Raw genomic sequence first — 16,629 nt, forward strand, 5'->3', positions numbered from 1 at the left:
AAACTGGAGAAAAATGCCCATGAGTTTTCAGTGCTGCAGTATTTCTGTTGCTGATGCTGATATACGTGTCTGAAGATGTGTAAAATGTAAAAAAAGCTCTTAAAAACTAGAAGTAGTCTTGAAAATGTAAATGTTAATCTCCCTTCCCATGGTCACCCCACCACAACACACCAAGCCGGTTGAGTGGTTACTGTCTCGATTCGCAATTAAATCACTGAGTTCCTGGGTACCCCAAGATTTTAAGTATATTTTGCCTTTACAAGAAACATTACATACTCGAGAGAGCAGTGAAGTGAATGTGAACCCTCATCACACTGATCTCCCAGGAAATTGGCTGTAGTTGGGTAGAAGACTTAGATGAAGCATATTATAAAGTCAGCATCTTGTGCATGTGGACCAGGGGACTGAGAGCAAAGGCTCCAACCTGGGCTTCTCACCAGAGAGCGAGCACAAACCAGTGCAAACCGCTCTGGCCAAGTTCTTAGTGTTCTTATAAAAGGAACAGTTCTGTGATCCAATGCTCTTTTTCCAGAACTCATTTGGTCTCATTTCTATTTCAGGTTAAACTGGATCAGCCCTACAAAATGTCAACTCCAAAACTCCCTGCTCCCCACTGAGTGCTTGAACTACTCAGCTGCAGAACCAGGCTCCTTCCTGTGAAAGTGGTAAGACAGAAAGTTTAAAATCAATTTTGGCAATGCGGGCACTTGCAGGATCGGACCGATAACAAGCAAGGGCTTTCGGTATTACCTTTTGGATGCGGGTGTTTAAATCCCTTATCCGATCTGAGCCTTGCTTCCTGGTATTTCCTTCAACTGCAACATGAAAAGCCTCATTTGTGAGTACTGGCGGACCGTGCTGCTCCCCACTCGAAATGGTGGAAGCAGATCACCACCTAGTGACACACGGTAAAATTACTCATCTGTTACTAAAGGGAGTAAATGTTTTATTTGAACATGTTTGAAATTCAGAAATAAAATTACTACGATTAAAATATTTATATTTTAAATTTAAAATATATAAAATATTCTGTTCTAATCCCGAGTTATTTGCTATCAAGTGTAAGATAACTTTTCCTCAGCTAATTAAAGCAATACAAGAATTATAATTGATATTCCTCGGTAAAAGCAGGCCTCACTGCTGATTCCAGTGTTTTTTCATGAACTTCAGTTGCTTGAAATCTGGGTTTTATTAAACATATTTGTTCCCCTTTCTGTTTTCCTTTATTCACAATAAGGATGTAACACAAAGCTTAAGGACAATCACTCAAAAAGGGCCAGATCAGCAATGAATGCTAATATTAACATGTGATGACAGCAAGCCAGCAAATTCTAATATCAACCTTCATCATTGGCATTGTTCTTCTGAAATTATTTTTCTTAATCAGATAATGAGGTTACTCTTTGTGTCTAGGTTAAAAGTTATTAATAATTTGGGTTATTTTTCTTGATATAATCAAAATACTGAACTTTTATGGAAAAAAGGTAAGTTTCACATGAAATGTCACATTTGTATTTCAAGGGAAAATTACTATTTTCACATATTTTTAAAATGCGGTCGCACAAATGAAGGGACAGTTATTTTCTCTAGATTCTATAAACACAAAATTACTTTTGCAACATAGTAAATTTCAGAATTTTATTCTAATTTTTACACACATGAAAACTCTCTACATATTGATGAATAACGAGCTTTAAAAGTCACAATGCTGATAAAGACAAGAACTGTGAGTTGGCTGGAAACTGAATGGTTTAACAAATCCTTTGTAAGACACAGAGATTTTAGAAATCTTTCCTGTCATATTTTCTCAGAAACACTTCTTGGCAGGTGTGTGTGTGCGCATGGTGTGGCATGTAAATTTAAATCAGAATTGTACTGAACTCTGTTAAAGCAGTTTAAAAGTCAGTTTCAGAAACATTTCACAAGTTAATGTTTTTGGAAAATGTATTTATTTCCGGTTAGCTTAGAGGGACTCTGAAATGCGCTGGGGCAGAGATTAATTCTTTTTATCCCAGAATCCCAGTTTCTGATATTACTAATTTACTTCCACCTATGCAAGTTTGTCACCAAAGTTTCATCCTGCATTTTCACTTGAGAATTGGAATAAGTTCTTTTCTCCTAAGCAAAACCAGCCTAATGCTGTGTCTCTTGTACCAGATGGACAAGTTCTTAAACAGCTTTGCAAAATAGCTTTAATTATTCAACTTTATTGCAGTTGCAGATGTTGTATTACTTCTTGAAGAGGACATTTTTTCCATTAACTGTCAGGAAGGGAACAAAAACGTGCTTTTAATATTTTTTTCAATACTTATTTCTTCTTTATTATTGGGCTGATCTTAGTACGTATAAATAAAAAGACAACAGGGACAGCACTGAGAAAACAGGTTATTAAAAAGTGGGTAATGATTTACGCATTCATCAGTCACTCAAGTTACAAGCCCTGATCTAATTCGGTGTGGCTATTCCTGTGCCTGCAAAGCTCGTACGGGGCTGGATGGGAGGTAATTGTGGTCTAACGCAGGTGTCACTGTGAGGTGACTGTGCAGACAACCCGCTGAGAAGGTTCTGCGCTGCCTGTTGGTAACGCAGCCAAGCGGGCACCGGTACCAGCCCGCGTTTCGTGCCAGCAGTAACAGGTCGGCACTTATCCCCACAAATACAGTCATTAACCGTGCAAGGTGCCCCCGCCGCCCCCCAGCCCGCTCTGGCCGGGCCCCGTTTGCAAACGTGCGGCTGTGAAGGACCAGCTGGCTTTCCCCGGCGCGGCCCCCAGCCCTGCCCCGCGGGAAGGAGGGTCCTGCCGCCGGGCCGGGACCCCTCAGCGCGGCGCGGGCCCCGGGAGCGGCGGGGCCGCCGCTCGGGCGCGTCCCGGCCCCGGGAGGCAGCGGGCCCGACGGCCCGGGGAAGGTGAGCGCCCGGCCGCAGGGCAGCCGAGTCCCACCGTCCCCTGGCCCGGCCGGCGCCTGGCCGTCGGGAGCGCAATCCCGTTTCCTCCCGCAAAGGCAGCGGGGCCGGGGCCCGCCCGCCGTGCGGCCCCGGGGGGAGCGCTCGGGACGCGGCCGGCAGTGCCCGGCCACAGCGGCAGGAGGAGCTGCCGGAGCTGCCGCCGCCCGGCCGGGCCGCTCCTCCCGGGCGGGCCCGGCCCCACGGCGCGCTCGGTGGGTGCCGGTGCCGTGCCCCAGCGAGCGTCGCCCCGCCGCGGCCGCCGAGCCGGCTGCGCCCCAGGCCCGCCTGCCGCCCCCACGCAGCCCGGCGGCGCGGCCCGGCCCTGCCCGGCGGGCGGGAGCATGGAGCGGCGCGGGGGCCGGCAGCAGGTGAGCGCGGGGCCGCAGCGGGGCCGGGGAGAGAAAGCGGGGCCGGCGGCGGGCGGTGCGGGGCGGTGCGGGGCGCGGCAGCGGTCCTGGCTATGGAGGGGCCGCGCCGCTGCGGGCGGGGAGCTGCCAGGTGCTCGGCGCTGAGTGCTCGGGTGTGAGCGCTCAGGAGCCCCAGCCGTCTGCAGTAACTGCACAGGAAGTTCGGGTTTCCCCCTTTTCTTTCTTTGTTTCGTTTAGGATTCTGGAGGCGGTGTTTCCGAACCGAGGGAGTGGAGACCAGCCGTTTACAGAAAGTGCACGGACACTCTCTGGCTGCTCCTCTTCTTCCTTTTCTGGGCTGGTTTGGTGAGCATGCTTTTTCTCTGGAAAAGAGGAGTCACATCCAGAGTTGGTGGGGTGCTGCACAGCGGCACCCTAAATCTAAACCGAAATGACCCTTGGCACAGGCGGTGGGGTCCCAGCACTGCGCTGGGGCAGAGCTGACCTTTGTGGTGGCATTTGTTGCGGTGGCTTACACAGACTTCTAAGCTCTTCCCATATGCTTTAGATGCCATGTATACACAGGGCAGGGTTATTTAGAATTCACTTTTGTGTAAATTAATCCAGGCTCTGACTGAGATCTTATTTTTACTTATCTCATTCACCGTAGTCTTGTTATCTTGCAACATGTCTGATGTTACGTCAAGTCACTGTCATTCCCGTGCTGAGAACAGCATGCAAGCTTTTGGCAACAGGCTTTGTATTTCTTAAGTGTGAATGTTTTTTTTCATGATATATCTGAGGCTACTCAGCATTCTCATGAATACACTATTAATCGGGTTTCAATTCAATTCCGAATAACTCCTGATGGGAGCTAATGCAGAAGAATATACACACGCATTTTGAATACTGCAGGACAGGGTTTTTTACATACTGCCTTATGCTTAGTGCTTTGATCAGCAGAGAATGCCAAAATTTAAACCTGTCAGATGGTGAGGATTTAGAATTTGTATTTGTTTTCTCTCACTGTTTTCATTGCTCAGTTTCTGTGAAATAGCTTATTGCATACATGTATTTGTTTTCTTTTGTTTGATCTTATTTTTAAAAGATTTTAAAAAATGTGGTGACACTGATTTGTTCACACAGTGAAAAAAATTGAAACCACATTAGTAACTCTGTAGAAATGCATGTCACTGGCATGTATAGACACACCCCTCCAGCAGCCATAATGTCGTCTATTACTTAACAATATTTATGGCTTGTATCCAGCATTCTGCATTTAAAAAAAAATAATTCACATGTACACAGTATTTGACATACTGATGGCAATGAACCCGTAACATCCATCTTTAGAAGGAATGCCAGAATTTTTCTGAAAGGATATTTCAGGTTGAGTTGCAATGCCAGCTTATTTCTCCTTTTTCTTTTGAGAACAATTTAATTATTAACACATACTTGCTATGTAAATAAACTGAATCTGAAAATATTTGGTCACTGTAACAGATATCACATCCACAAGTAGTATGTCAGTGTTAATTGCAGAGTCTCTACAAATGTCTCCGTATTGAGATGGCATCAACATGCAGTCAAAATTAAAAAAATAATAATTATGTAAGTAGTTAGACTGCGAACGTGTAAGTGAAAATAATGCTACACTGGGGACTGAGGGAGCACATATTTACATGTTTGTGTATGAGACTCAGTTGTTGCCCAGATCCCATCTTTAGTCACAAGTGTTAAAGGTAGAATGATAAATAAAGGCTCTAAACCTTAAGTAAGAAGCAGTTGTGCTGGAGCTGTTATGTGCAGTCTGTCTCCAGCGCAGCTGATACTCAACAATATCCATGCAAAGTAGTAGTGGTTAATGTGGGACTGAGAAGACTTGCTGCTGCCAGCAGTTGGCATGTAGCCATAAAGCTTAGTGTATCGCCCTTGGTGTGTGTGAAATGTGGTTTACACCCCACGGGACAGACGAGACATTTAAATCACTGAGTTCTTCAAGAGCTGGAGTGCGAGTGCTGTAAATAAGCCTTTGGATAAAGGAGTGCTCAGGACTTGCCAGCTTCCCAGAAGAATTACTGCTTCTTAGCACTTGGAAAGGTTTTCCTCAAGGGGCTTTTTGGCCCTCACGAGGGGGTAGATGGGCAGGATTTAAGCTGTATTCCTAGGCTAGGTGTCTTATGTTGACTAAGGTTGCTGCTCCTTGGCCAGTGGAGGTGCTTAGTGGCCCCTGGGGTTTTCAGGGATCTGGCAGCAGAGCATCTAAAAGATCAGTGCAGTGTCACCGAAGTCCACAGTGTGGCTCCCTCGGGTTTTTCACACGTTTGAAGAATGCATCTTCCTGAAATTTCAGGTACCTGGATTTTAATTATACTTTATGTGCTTAAAATAGACCTTGATTAAATTCACTAGCAGCTGCAAGAGCTCAACATTTCAGCAGATATGTTGCCCAGGTGTGTCTTGAAGGGCACCCTGAAAAATGACAAGTAGCGAGCACATACAAAAAATTACCGTTTGAGTGACCTTGCCTAGTGACACGTGAACTTTGGTAGAGGCAGTATGTGGCAACTTACTAATGCTCTCCTATTATTTTAACCAGGACCCATATCTTTCTTCTCCTGTGGTACTCTGCTTAATATACTTTGAACAATAGACAATGGCGAGCTCTAAGGAGGCAATAGGGCTAAACTCGTCCATATGACTTGCTCTGGCCTTGTGCGGAGGAGTGGATTTTGGATTTAAATCTGTGCATCCACAAGACAAAAATGCATGGGTTAAAAGGAGTATTTATTGAAAGGAAAAGCTACTGTAGCATGATCTCACATTTAAAAATATTTTAACAGATGTTTATAACTGGCTATGCTGTGATGGCTGGTGCTGCAGAAAGACTTGTGCTTGGATATGACAGCTTCGGGAACATATGTGGTAGGAAGAACACTCCTGTAAAAGGGGCACCCCTTTCTGGACAGGACATGACTAATAAAAAGTAAGTATATCAGATAATGTCTAAATAAATCAAGTGTTTGAGAACTTAATAAGATAAAGATCTTCTAGTTGCCCATCATATACATATGTGTATATTTACTTGCTTATATTGAAAGGCAAAAAAAAAAAAAAGTGTGAGAATGGTGTGAAATGGTGAAACTAAATTAAAAAGTTAAGATAGAATTTGAAACTGTGCTACGTTGTTATGCTTTATGCTGGATGCTTCATGAGCAGGGTGTTAAACCTTCAGCCAAACCAGCAGTCATTTTATATGGCAAATCTTTGTACTACGGAAGTTTCATGTTGAAGTTCCCAGTCATTCTGTTGACTCCCATGAACTAGTCCTTATAGAATGGCACCCACTTTGGCACGCACTTTGGCAGCTTCTGATCCCGTTTAAGATCATAAAATGAAGTGTAAAAATGTAGCATGTTCTCAAATTGCTTCTTCTGATTCAAACTCCATTTTTTCCCATTCTGTGTGGAAAAACAGTTTCATTTGCTTTGTAACACTTTAGAAAGACGGAAAGAAGGCTCAAAATTTAAACCTATAAAAATCAGAAAGCTTGTTTTTTGAAAAGAGGATCTTTTTTTCTTTCTAGGTATGTGTTCTTTCTGAATTCATGCGGCCTGGAAATGCAGAGCCTCAGAATCAGTTCACTATCCTTGTGTGTGTCTAGTTGTCCACAAGAGCAACTCAACTCTTTGGAAGACCTCCAGAGTTTTGCAAGGAATAATGGTGTGCAACAGGGAATATGAATATCTTACTGTATCTGTAGAGTAGCTTTCACTTTGTTATTATGTTTGCTATGCTAGGGAGTAATCTCTTACCATTAATTTCCTGAGCAATATGTGGCAGGAGAAAGCAAAATGTCTAGTTTCTGCTTTATTTCAAAGCCATAGTTTCTAGAAATGTTACAACCTCTTATGCAAATTGAAAAACTGTTGATTAATTACTGCTCAAAGCTGAGATTATGCAGCAGAAAACTGGCTGCTGGGAATGAACTAGTGTAGTTTGATGCGGGTGCCAGTAGGTGCACAGAGGTCATCCACTATCTGCAAAACTTGTCCAACTGGTTCTTTTAAATTTAATTAAAATTATGGTGGAGTTATTAATTCCAGAGATACACAAGTGCTTTTACCCCTTTAGACATCTGATCCCAAAGTTTGCTATTCCACCTAGAATTTTTTTTTATTTTATTCTGCTGTTCAAGATGGATATGATGTCAAGTAGTGATTGTGCAGAACAGGCAGCTCCAGTTCATTTGTGTCCAACATGTAAATAAAATAACCTGTGGCCTAACCCTTATTCCGTAGGGTATACCTAAACTGCAGACCATATGAATATTAATGGCTATTTCTAATGGAGGTCAGAATTCCATTCTTTTTTGTTTGTTTTTTGTTTGGAAAGCATTGCCATTCAAATTTACAACATTTGTTTTAATTTCATTTTGGGGTAGTTTGCCATCATTTAATATGTACAGAAAGCTGTAAACACCTGTGATATTATATAAGTATTTTCAGTGTAACTGAATATAATTGCATGAAATCCCATTTACACGCTAAAACTGCTTGTTTATTTCCAGGGAGAGAAAACTATTGTGTTTTGAATGGCTTCAATGTATCCAGCCTTTCTTTCCCAGAAGCATTGTATAGTGGAGCAGAATGTTATTAGCAGAGTGCCTGTTAATATTTAGCCTAGAGCCCAGAAAATGTTAAGTTTCTGTATAGATATGTATTCTACTCTAAATCATGAGTGGCCTAGTTCTTCTATTGTAGCTTCTGTCATTTTAGGTTTTTCTGTTACCTTATCTTAATGAGTAAGGGTTAGAGCTGAAGTATCGCACTGTGGAACAAATAGTGTGCCCGCCCTCCAGCAAGATCCGTAAATGGTACCTATAGTTAAGTCTAGAAAGCAAAAGATTCCACAGAGGTTGCTTTAGATTTACTCAATTAACCCATTTGTTATTTACATTGCCACTGGAATATCAGACGAATATGGCCTGCTAAGGAATCAAAGCAGAAGTGTAAATAAAACTTGATTGATAACTTGTTTTCCCTAAAACTGTAAATAACATTACCATGGTTTTTTTCCCCTTCTTAGGTTCTTGTCTTTGTATTTACAACCTGAACATTTCCAGTTACACAGTAAATCCAAAGGCAGCTGAGCTGTGTCCCACACTGCCAGTTCCACCAAGGTAAGAATTACTAGGTACTTTACAACACCAGTGAGCCCAAACAGCTTTTTAAGGATTGTTAGTTCCTTATATGTTTTGTATTTGACTTGATGCCTTACAGTCAGAATGGTTTTTGCTTTATTTATTTTTGTGTCTGTATCATCGTGAGTTCTCATATGTGCCTGTGGACACTCCAGTGCCCTGTCCCACAAAATGAACAAGGACTGCATTCCTCTACCCTCTAGAGATTTTTTGTCTCCAAATCAGGAGATAAACACCATTTCAGGAGCAACTAATTTCCTGCCCAGACTTTTGCTCTCTCCCTTGATGCCAAGGAAGAGGAGCTGTGGTCTTGGGCCTTGCTTATTATCCTCAACACAGAAATTTCCATCAGAATAATTTCATAGCCAGCTGGCTTGAAGCCCAGGTCTGCGGATGGCATTGCCTTTAACATTTGGCATTTCTGAGTCAAGATCCTTAAACCCACGATTTTAAATTCCACTGTGTCATGAAAATACAGCAACGAATTGGAATCTCCGTGTTTGCTGAGCTAAGTCATCTGCTCTGAACAAGATAAAACAGAGGAAAGAAACAAACTGAAGTGAGCAGCAGTAAATTGATAAAAAATACTGTGTGTTTTACTTATTTCTTTGACATTTTAGGATTTTTCCTGTTTGGCAAGGAACTCAGCAAAGTTATTCATCTTGCAAAGTAAGATTTCATAATAGAAGCAAAGCTAGTCAGAGAAGTTTTTAACTGTTGATGAAAAAACCTCTCCTTTTTAGGTATGAATAAGTCTGTCTTGTAGCGCAGCACTGCCGAAGTGGGACAATAAATATATTCAGGAAGCTTGGCTGGGAGTGCCAAATAATTTTGTATGTAAATATGTGGTGGTGTTAATTGTACCTTACAAACGTTGTTTTGATGTGGCTTTTAGGATGCTTAAATGTCATAAGAGCAATGCAAAGTGTTTGTGGTCTAGAATTCTCTACAACAACATAGCTTACAGCTACGTTAGCATGATTTTAGGTTTTGCATAAACAGATGAGAGCAAAGCATGTGAAGCCAGGCTAGAATGGGAACAGGAGCTGCATGCTGATGGTGATTGAGATAGTAGTTCATTTTTCCCCCTAGGCTGATCTTGAATGGATGTTGTGGTAGAGTGATACAGGCACACGCTGCTAGGAGTCGTTTTGCAGATCAAACACAGAACTATGATTTGCAACAGACCGATCCCAGCCCCGTGCCCTCTTGTGTCGGACTCCATGTGCAAGGTCTCCTCCTGGGCCGGGAAGATGCCTGCTGGGTTACAGCTCAGACTGGCCAGCTGTGGCTGCACAGCTGTGTTGAGCATGCTGGCAGGGTGCTGCAGAGGCCTTGAAAGAGAATGGTGGAATGGATCTCTGTGGATTTGAAACTGTTTGATCAGTAATTAATATTTTTTACCACTTTTTTTTTTTTAACTTTCCAGTAAATCTTTTCCATTATTTAATCGATGTGTTCCACAAAATCCTGAATGCTATTCCAAATACGCATCTGTCTTAATAAGTATGGTTAACGAAATGGACGTTTTTCACCGAATTCTGAGTGGAATATTGGCAGGAAGAGATACTGTGATAGGACTGATTGTCCTTGCGCTAGGTAAGATTATAAATAAAAAGTGAATATTAATATTCAATTAAAATATGAGATTTCAAATGTTTCTATTTATATTTTTAATCTAAAAGTGATTTTTTTTCATATTTTCTGGGCAGAGTTGTTTTTAAGAAAGAACGATTGAGTCTTGTCAGAAGGCATTTAATAAACCAGTGAAATACAGCTCTATGAAGTATCAGATTCTGTGTTCCTTGATATGATCATATACCTAATTTCAGGCGACTGTAAGAAATTTTTGTTGAAAAAAAATGGCATCAGCATGAACATTTTAACAAAATATTATTGAAAAGCTAGTGATTTCCAAGGTGAAATATTTCAGTTATAAGTTCATTATTAGTAAGTTACGCACAGATAACTGTGCATTTTAAATGTTAAAAATGTTGCCAGCTTTACTAAATGCTGCTGCTTTTGAGACCACTGTTTAAAAATAAAAGACCAAATTACACAAGAACTTTATATTTAAAGTAAATAAAAGTTAAATGGGTTGTAACACTCAAAATTTTGTGTATTTTTCAGCCTTCACTGTTATACTGGTTTTAGCCTTCAGATTCATTCGGACGCTTCTGGTCCATATTTTGATTGCACTGGTTGTATTTGGGTTGTTATGTAAGTATATTTATCTTTCAGCATACACTTAGTTGCATAGATCATCTCACTGAACTGGAGGAGAGGCGGTAACAAACAGCTATCCTTTTTCTCCATGGCCATCACCAGTAACCTTAAGCTTACCAGAGCCATTTCCAAGCTGAGCCCTGCTTGCTTTTTGGTGCCAAGGTCTGGCTGTGCTGTTCTAGCTGCTGAGTGTTGGGATGGTGATGGTTTTGGGGTTTTTATAAATGTCTGGAAACAACATTTCTTTTGGCAGATGAATGCGTTTGTGAAAATGCTGCTGTTTCAAAGGAAGTTTAGTGAAGTTTTCCATTGCCTGCTTTAGAAAGGGAGAACTATAGGAATGTGTCCAGCTAAAGCTTGTCGTTCCATGAAAGTTAGCTTTGTGTCTCCTCAATGAAATTACATGCCTGACCTTTAGAATAACTGCAAGGAAACCAAACTTTCTGCTGTGGTTTTACCTCAGATTAACGGGCCATTATGTGAATTTTCTCTGTGATCATTGATACTGTCTCTCTGCTGCGTGACACTATTTGTGAGCTGAGCTGGGGCTAGACGGGAGGGCGAGCGGCTGGCGAGGGTGGCCGGGCAGGTGACAGCCTACCAACAGCAGTGTGCCACAGCCGGGGGAGCACTGCCCCCCCTCACGCTGCTCCTGTCTGCTCAGTTGTCTCAGGTGTTCTCTGGTGGCTCTATTACGACTACAGGAATGATCCCAGCACTGAATTGGAAACAGAAAAGGAAAATGTCAAGTTTCTACTTGGATATGCTATCTTCTCAACAATAGTTACCGTAAGTAGCATTTTACCCTAAGCAATGGCAGAGGCTGTAACTTGAAAACTTGAACTACAGTGGTTCTGCAACCGTACAAATAATTCCTCGTTCCTTTCAAATGTGAAAATGAGAATAAATTATAAGATCTGCTTACAGTCATTTAAATAGTTTTAGATCTTCATTGTGGCATTTGTTTGTCAGCATAGGGCTGTGCCACAGTTCAGACCTGTACAAGCAGTGTTTGCACTGGTGGTGTAGAAATGCAAGGATTTTATTCCATCCCCGCTCTCTGCACCAGCTAACTGGAGAGCCATGTTGAGTGAACAGAGGGGCATGGGCTCAATATGAACGTGAGACCTGTGGATTCAGCCTACCCTGTCAGCAGGAGAAAGGGGTGGCAGCTCTTTTAGACAGTGGAAGGGGTAGTAAAGCACAGCCAGCAGTGTCTAGGCCACAGGTTATGGGGTTAAATTCTGCTTTTCTCTTACTGATCTTGTTTTCCAACAGAAAATCTGAGTGTGGCTTGCAACTTTTAAAGTGATTTTTATTTTTTTCACTCTGATATCGCGATGTTAAAGGAGTCATTGCTCAATGTGAGTGTACAGGCAATTTGTATTTCATGAGATACTGTCAAAATTATTATTCTTCTGTTTTCTTAGAGCAGAGTAAGATCCATAGACTGGAATTCACCAGGTATGAGCAGGCTGTCAGTTTACAGTGACAAATACGTATGTGTCACAGATCACTTTTTTTTTTTCATATCCTCTGTAAGTTATGACTTTTTTACTTCTGTTGATAGTAAAGGAGTAAGAAAAGGGGTATTTGTATGCACGTGTGTTCCAGTACAACTGACTGCAGAACTATGGGAACATCTCCTGCTGCAGATTACACTTCTCTTCAAAGCTGGTAGCTTCCTTCTAGAACATGCAAGAAAACTAGTGAAGCAGCTGTCACTTGTTGCATCTGTTACTATATAGATGCCAACCTCTCTTTTAATTGCTGTTCATGGTTCCTTGTTGTATACAAAGAACTGGGGACATTGTGGAGGTTTTGGCTTGGGGTTTTGCTGTTGTTGGTTGATTTTTTTTAATTTAGGAAAAAGATAATTTGTTTGAATGAGGCTTCATTTTACGTCTGCTTGGCTTTCGTACATACACAGCTCTCAAATTAGTTTGGTTGTGCTATTGTCCTTTCTGCAGAAAAGGACTGGTCCTCCTACCATTGTGAACAGTGGCAAGCTGACCTGAGTAGGAAGAAAGTGTAAATGTTCATGACATACAGGGCATGTGAAAGCAACATGTAGTGTGTAATGTACATTTTTTTTTGCTATAAAGCAAAACAGACTGCTTCCATCCGGTGAATTACAGGTTTTTGAAACCTATTTTGTTTAAAAAACCCCAGCATTAATGATTTTAGAAAACCAGATTTTAAGAGCCACAGGCTCTTTGAGAATATAGGCAGTGTCTCAGAAAGCTTTTCCAGTGTGCAGTAAGTTTGTGTAAAATACCTTGCTGTTGTGTCCTTGTGAAATCTTTACACACCCCCTGATCCCACGTTTGACAACATTGATACTTTTCTTAAGGAAAAAAACCCACCAATTCATCTTTTTATTTCCTTTAACAGGTTGTTCTGCTTTCCCTTATACTTGTACTGAGAAAAAGGCTTCAGTTCACTGTACAGCTTTTTCGGATTGTTGGTAAAATCATTGGCAGAATTCCTTTCCTCCTGTTCCAACCAGTCTGGACCTTTCTGATTCTCATTGCATTCTGGGTGTTTTGGGTTGCTGTACTACTTAGCTTGGGAACTGCAGGTAAGTAGTTTTAAGTAAACTTTCCATGTTTTTGGATGAATGCTTTCTGTTTCCTAAGTTCCCTTCTGAAGTCTGGGACCACCTGCTGTTAGTGTACAAATTGTGGGCTAGCATTATTACACAGCTGCGTTACTCTTTTCTTTCTTTATCTATTTTTCCCCCCATTTGTTGGAGTCTTTGACTTTGCCATAGCTCTGTGAGTCACAGCACTATAGAAGAGAGATTTTTGCCCCTATATGTGGACTGGACTTCAGTGTTGTTCTTTCTCAGTTATTTAATTTATGATTATATTGTGGTAGATATGGTGTGTGTTTGATGTATTTAAATGAAGAAAGTAACAGAAGGCAAGAGACAGCTTTTAGTGCAGTTGTTATGAAACAAGAATGTTCATCTCCTCTGACTCCAGTTGTCATGGAGGCAGAATGTTGTTTCTGAGCACTAGTTCGGTGACAACTGCTATTATTTAGACTGGTATGACAGTATTTGGATTAATCCAGAGGTTCTTGCTGTTGTAGGTGAGGTGCTCTGTAGAAACAGTCTATCACTGTGAAAGATCTATAAGAACAGATTTTGTGTATGGAAGTGGTATTACTGAGGGATATAGCGCTATAAGATCTGTCACTGATTGAAGCGGGGTAATTTGGACACTGTCCCTTGGCCCAGCACCACACCATCCAATGGAAGGAGGGAGTAGTTCTTCTCTGCAACATCAACCAAAGGGAAGCTCAACTCTGTGTAGTTCTGGGGATAACTCCTCATGCAGACATTAGCCTTTATACCCAGGAAGCATTATGATTTGGAGATTGTTTTGGGTTTTTTTTAATTTTAAATTTCCAGGACCACTGCTAGGGTCAGTTGTTGTTCTTTGGGTTGGAGCTGCCATAGAGTTGATGTGGATGGAGGCAGTTGTTTGTCATTCCCGTATTTCCCATTTTATTTTATTTTGTGTTTCCACCATCCCTTGAGACAGTGGCTACAGTAGCTCCTCTGTACAGGCTTACAGATCCCTATTAGGCCAGAAAAGCCTTCAGCCTTTCTGCAGCTGAGCCCATTGGCAAAACTGGCAGTATTTCCCACCTCCATGGGTCGGGTACCTTACTCCTCTTCTATCACAACTGCTTCCATCTCATTCTTACCCTGTTAATTTTGGCCCTATACAAGACCCCCTTCACTTGTAACATGAGATTCCATCTGTCCGAGTCCATGCTGGCATTGCAAATCACTCAGCCATTGCTTAGGCTAGGCTAGGGTGTGTTTCCCTCCAGCTTTCACTGGAGAGTCATGTAGGTTTGTGAGGGGGTCTCTCTGCTGCCTTTCCCCCAGTAGCTCATGTCTGTCAGAAATGGTTGCTTGAAGCACTATGTCTGGTTGATAACCTGCTTCTGCTGCAAAAGGGTCAGACCCAGCAAGGCCAAATGTCCGACCTGCAGTCTCTTTGTGAGTTGTTCCTGGCTGACTAAATAGTCAAGCAGGTTCAGTTTGCCTTAGGTGTCATGGATATTCCTTCTCCATGCTCCTGTGGGTTGGATTTTCCCTTTACAGAGGCAGCATTATGTGCTAGACACAGCTTTGTGTGGTTGTTACCTTTTCTGTAAAATCTTCATCTCATTTATGCACATACCAGCCAGGCAGCAGTGATTTCAAACTGGCCTTGTGGGGTACCTTATCACTGGTTCAGACCAGCTCTTTATAGAAAGGAGCATCTCCTGAGCTATCAACCAGCTGTTCATTTCATGCACCTGCTTGGATCAGATGCAATTTAACATAAACATTAACTATAGTAAATCTAATAGCAGGTAAATAAAATTAATTATGACCCACAGATTTTCTAAATATATAATTGACAATAACTGTTAGAGGAAATATTGTATCCTTGATGTTAAGCTGAGCTGGCCTGTTACCCACAGGAAAATTCACTGGTACTCTTGATATGCACGCATAAGGATGTGAAGCTTGCCCATGTTAGACCTAAATTTAGAAAATGCCAGCTGAGACTGTTGTATTCAAAAGCTTTTGGAAATTCAGCAATCATTAGAAGAGCAGAAATATTTTAGTTCATATGACAGAAACAGCTTGATGAGGAGTGCAGGATGGGGAGCTAGCCAGGTATTTCCTGGATGCTTTTACAAGCTTCACAGGAGTAGTGACTTGCATTATTATATGAGAGCAAATTCTACATGTATTCACTGAGAAATAAAACCCAATGAAAAATGCCTTGGAGAGGCTTTTTATGCTTTTTCCATGTTGTGCCATTTTCCTTCGTTGACTATATTCCGTTTCCTGCTAGACATTTCCATGCAACTTTTTTTTTTTTTCTGCCTGCTTGGAGCGTAGGATTCAAACCGTTTATGACCTGCTGTTACATTCATAGCACAGCACATGTCTCTTAACTCAGAGGTATTTTATTTTTTGTCTTTTCCTTAGCATAATAGGAGTGCTGATGTTTCCAGTGAGTGATACAAACAGTACAGTACAGAAGGTAGCATAATCTTGCTGCACAGTAGAGCTATGTCAAAGTTTCTAGGAAGCTCTCAGATTTGAAAGAATTGACTTTTTGCAGATTTAGCATAAGAAGGGAAAGTCATTTCCAGGCACTTAACTGTCAATATATTGCTCATATGAGGATTCTAGTAAAACATATGTTTTGACTGAGATCTGCCAGGATGTTTTTAGTATAGTCATCAGTCCTTGTAAGCTTTTTCTGTTACAGTTAACATGCTAATGTTTAAGAAGAGAAAGTGCATTTGATAATAAATAATCCAAATCAATTCTAAGCTATGGGCTAAGCATGAATGCAGATAGAAAAGTACAACTTTCCATATTCGATTATTTTTCCGGTTAAAACTCGGTTCTATTAATTTAATAACTTGTAATTACTGATTTTGTTAGGCTGTCTATGTTAAATAGTAGCAGTTGTTGCCCAACAGGTGTAAACTTGTTAGCAAAGTTCAGGGGCTGAGGTGTTTCTGTCAGTACCACGTACATGACAGAGCACCAGTGCCCGCTAGGTGCCAATGGAGGAGCGTGAGAAAGTTTCTTCCGAATCTGCTGGTTGTTTACAGCCACTCTGGTTACAGAGTAACTCCTGCTGAGAGGAGTTTGAAGACAACAATGGCAATTTTAGCCTTTTAATGATCTGGGGAGCTTTTATCCGGCCCTCAGATTGAGATTTGTCGACGTGACATAGGAGGTCGGTGTCAGCAAGAAGTATGATAGTTGTTTGGATTTCCAGTCCATACTGTGCCTCAGATTTATTTTGTGGTTCAAAACTTGGCCAAATGAACAGTACACTAGATTTGGTATTCAGAATATTTCTTTAGATTTTT

The 16,629-nt window shown here is 41.5% G+C and overlaps 1 protein-coding gene across 2 annotated transcripts in view; it reads left to right on the forward strand.

Annotated features, from left to right (window-relative positions):
* The first annotated feature begins 3,047 nt into the window (after positions 1-3,047).
* The window catches only part of SLC44A3 (solute carrier family 44 member 3), a 40,691-nt gene continuing 27,109 nt past the window's right edge, over positions 3,048-16,629 (forward strand). Inside the window, exons 1-9 of one of the 2 annotated variants that reach the window (XM_056356253.1) lie at positions 3,048-3,314; positions 3,552-3,659; positions 6,137-6,279; positions 6,880-7,016; positions 8,382-8,475; positions 9,926-10,095; positions 10,627-10,716; positions 11,387-11,511; positions 13,117-13,303. In XM_056356253.1, coding sequence (XP_056212228.1) covers positions 3,288-3,314; positions 3,552-3,659; positions 6,137-6,279; positions 6,880-7,016; positions 8,382-8,475; positions 9,926-10,095; positions 10,627-10,716; positions 11,387-11,511; positions 13,117-13,303 — 1,081 coding nt within the window. In that variant the 5' untranslated portion in view covers positions 3,048-3,287. The remainder of the gene's footprint in view (positions 3,315-3,551; positions 3,660-6,136; positions 6,280-6,879; positions 7,017-8,381; positions 8,476-9,925; positions 10,096-10,626; positions 10,717-11,386; positions 11,512-13,116; positions 13,304-16,629) is intronic. The other variant, XM_056356254.1, reaches the window with a different exon arrangement.

This window comes from Falco biarmicus, chromosome 11 (assembly GCF_023638135.1).
Source record: "Falco biarmicus isolate bFalBia1 chromosome 11, bFalBia1.pri, whole genome shotgun sequence".
Classification (NCBI taxonomy): Eukaryota; Metazoa; Chordata; class Aves; order Falconiformes; family Falconidae; genus Falco; species Falco biarmicus.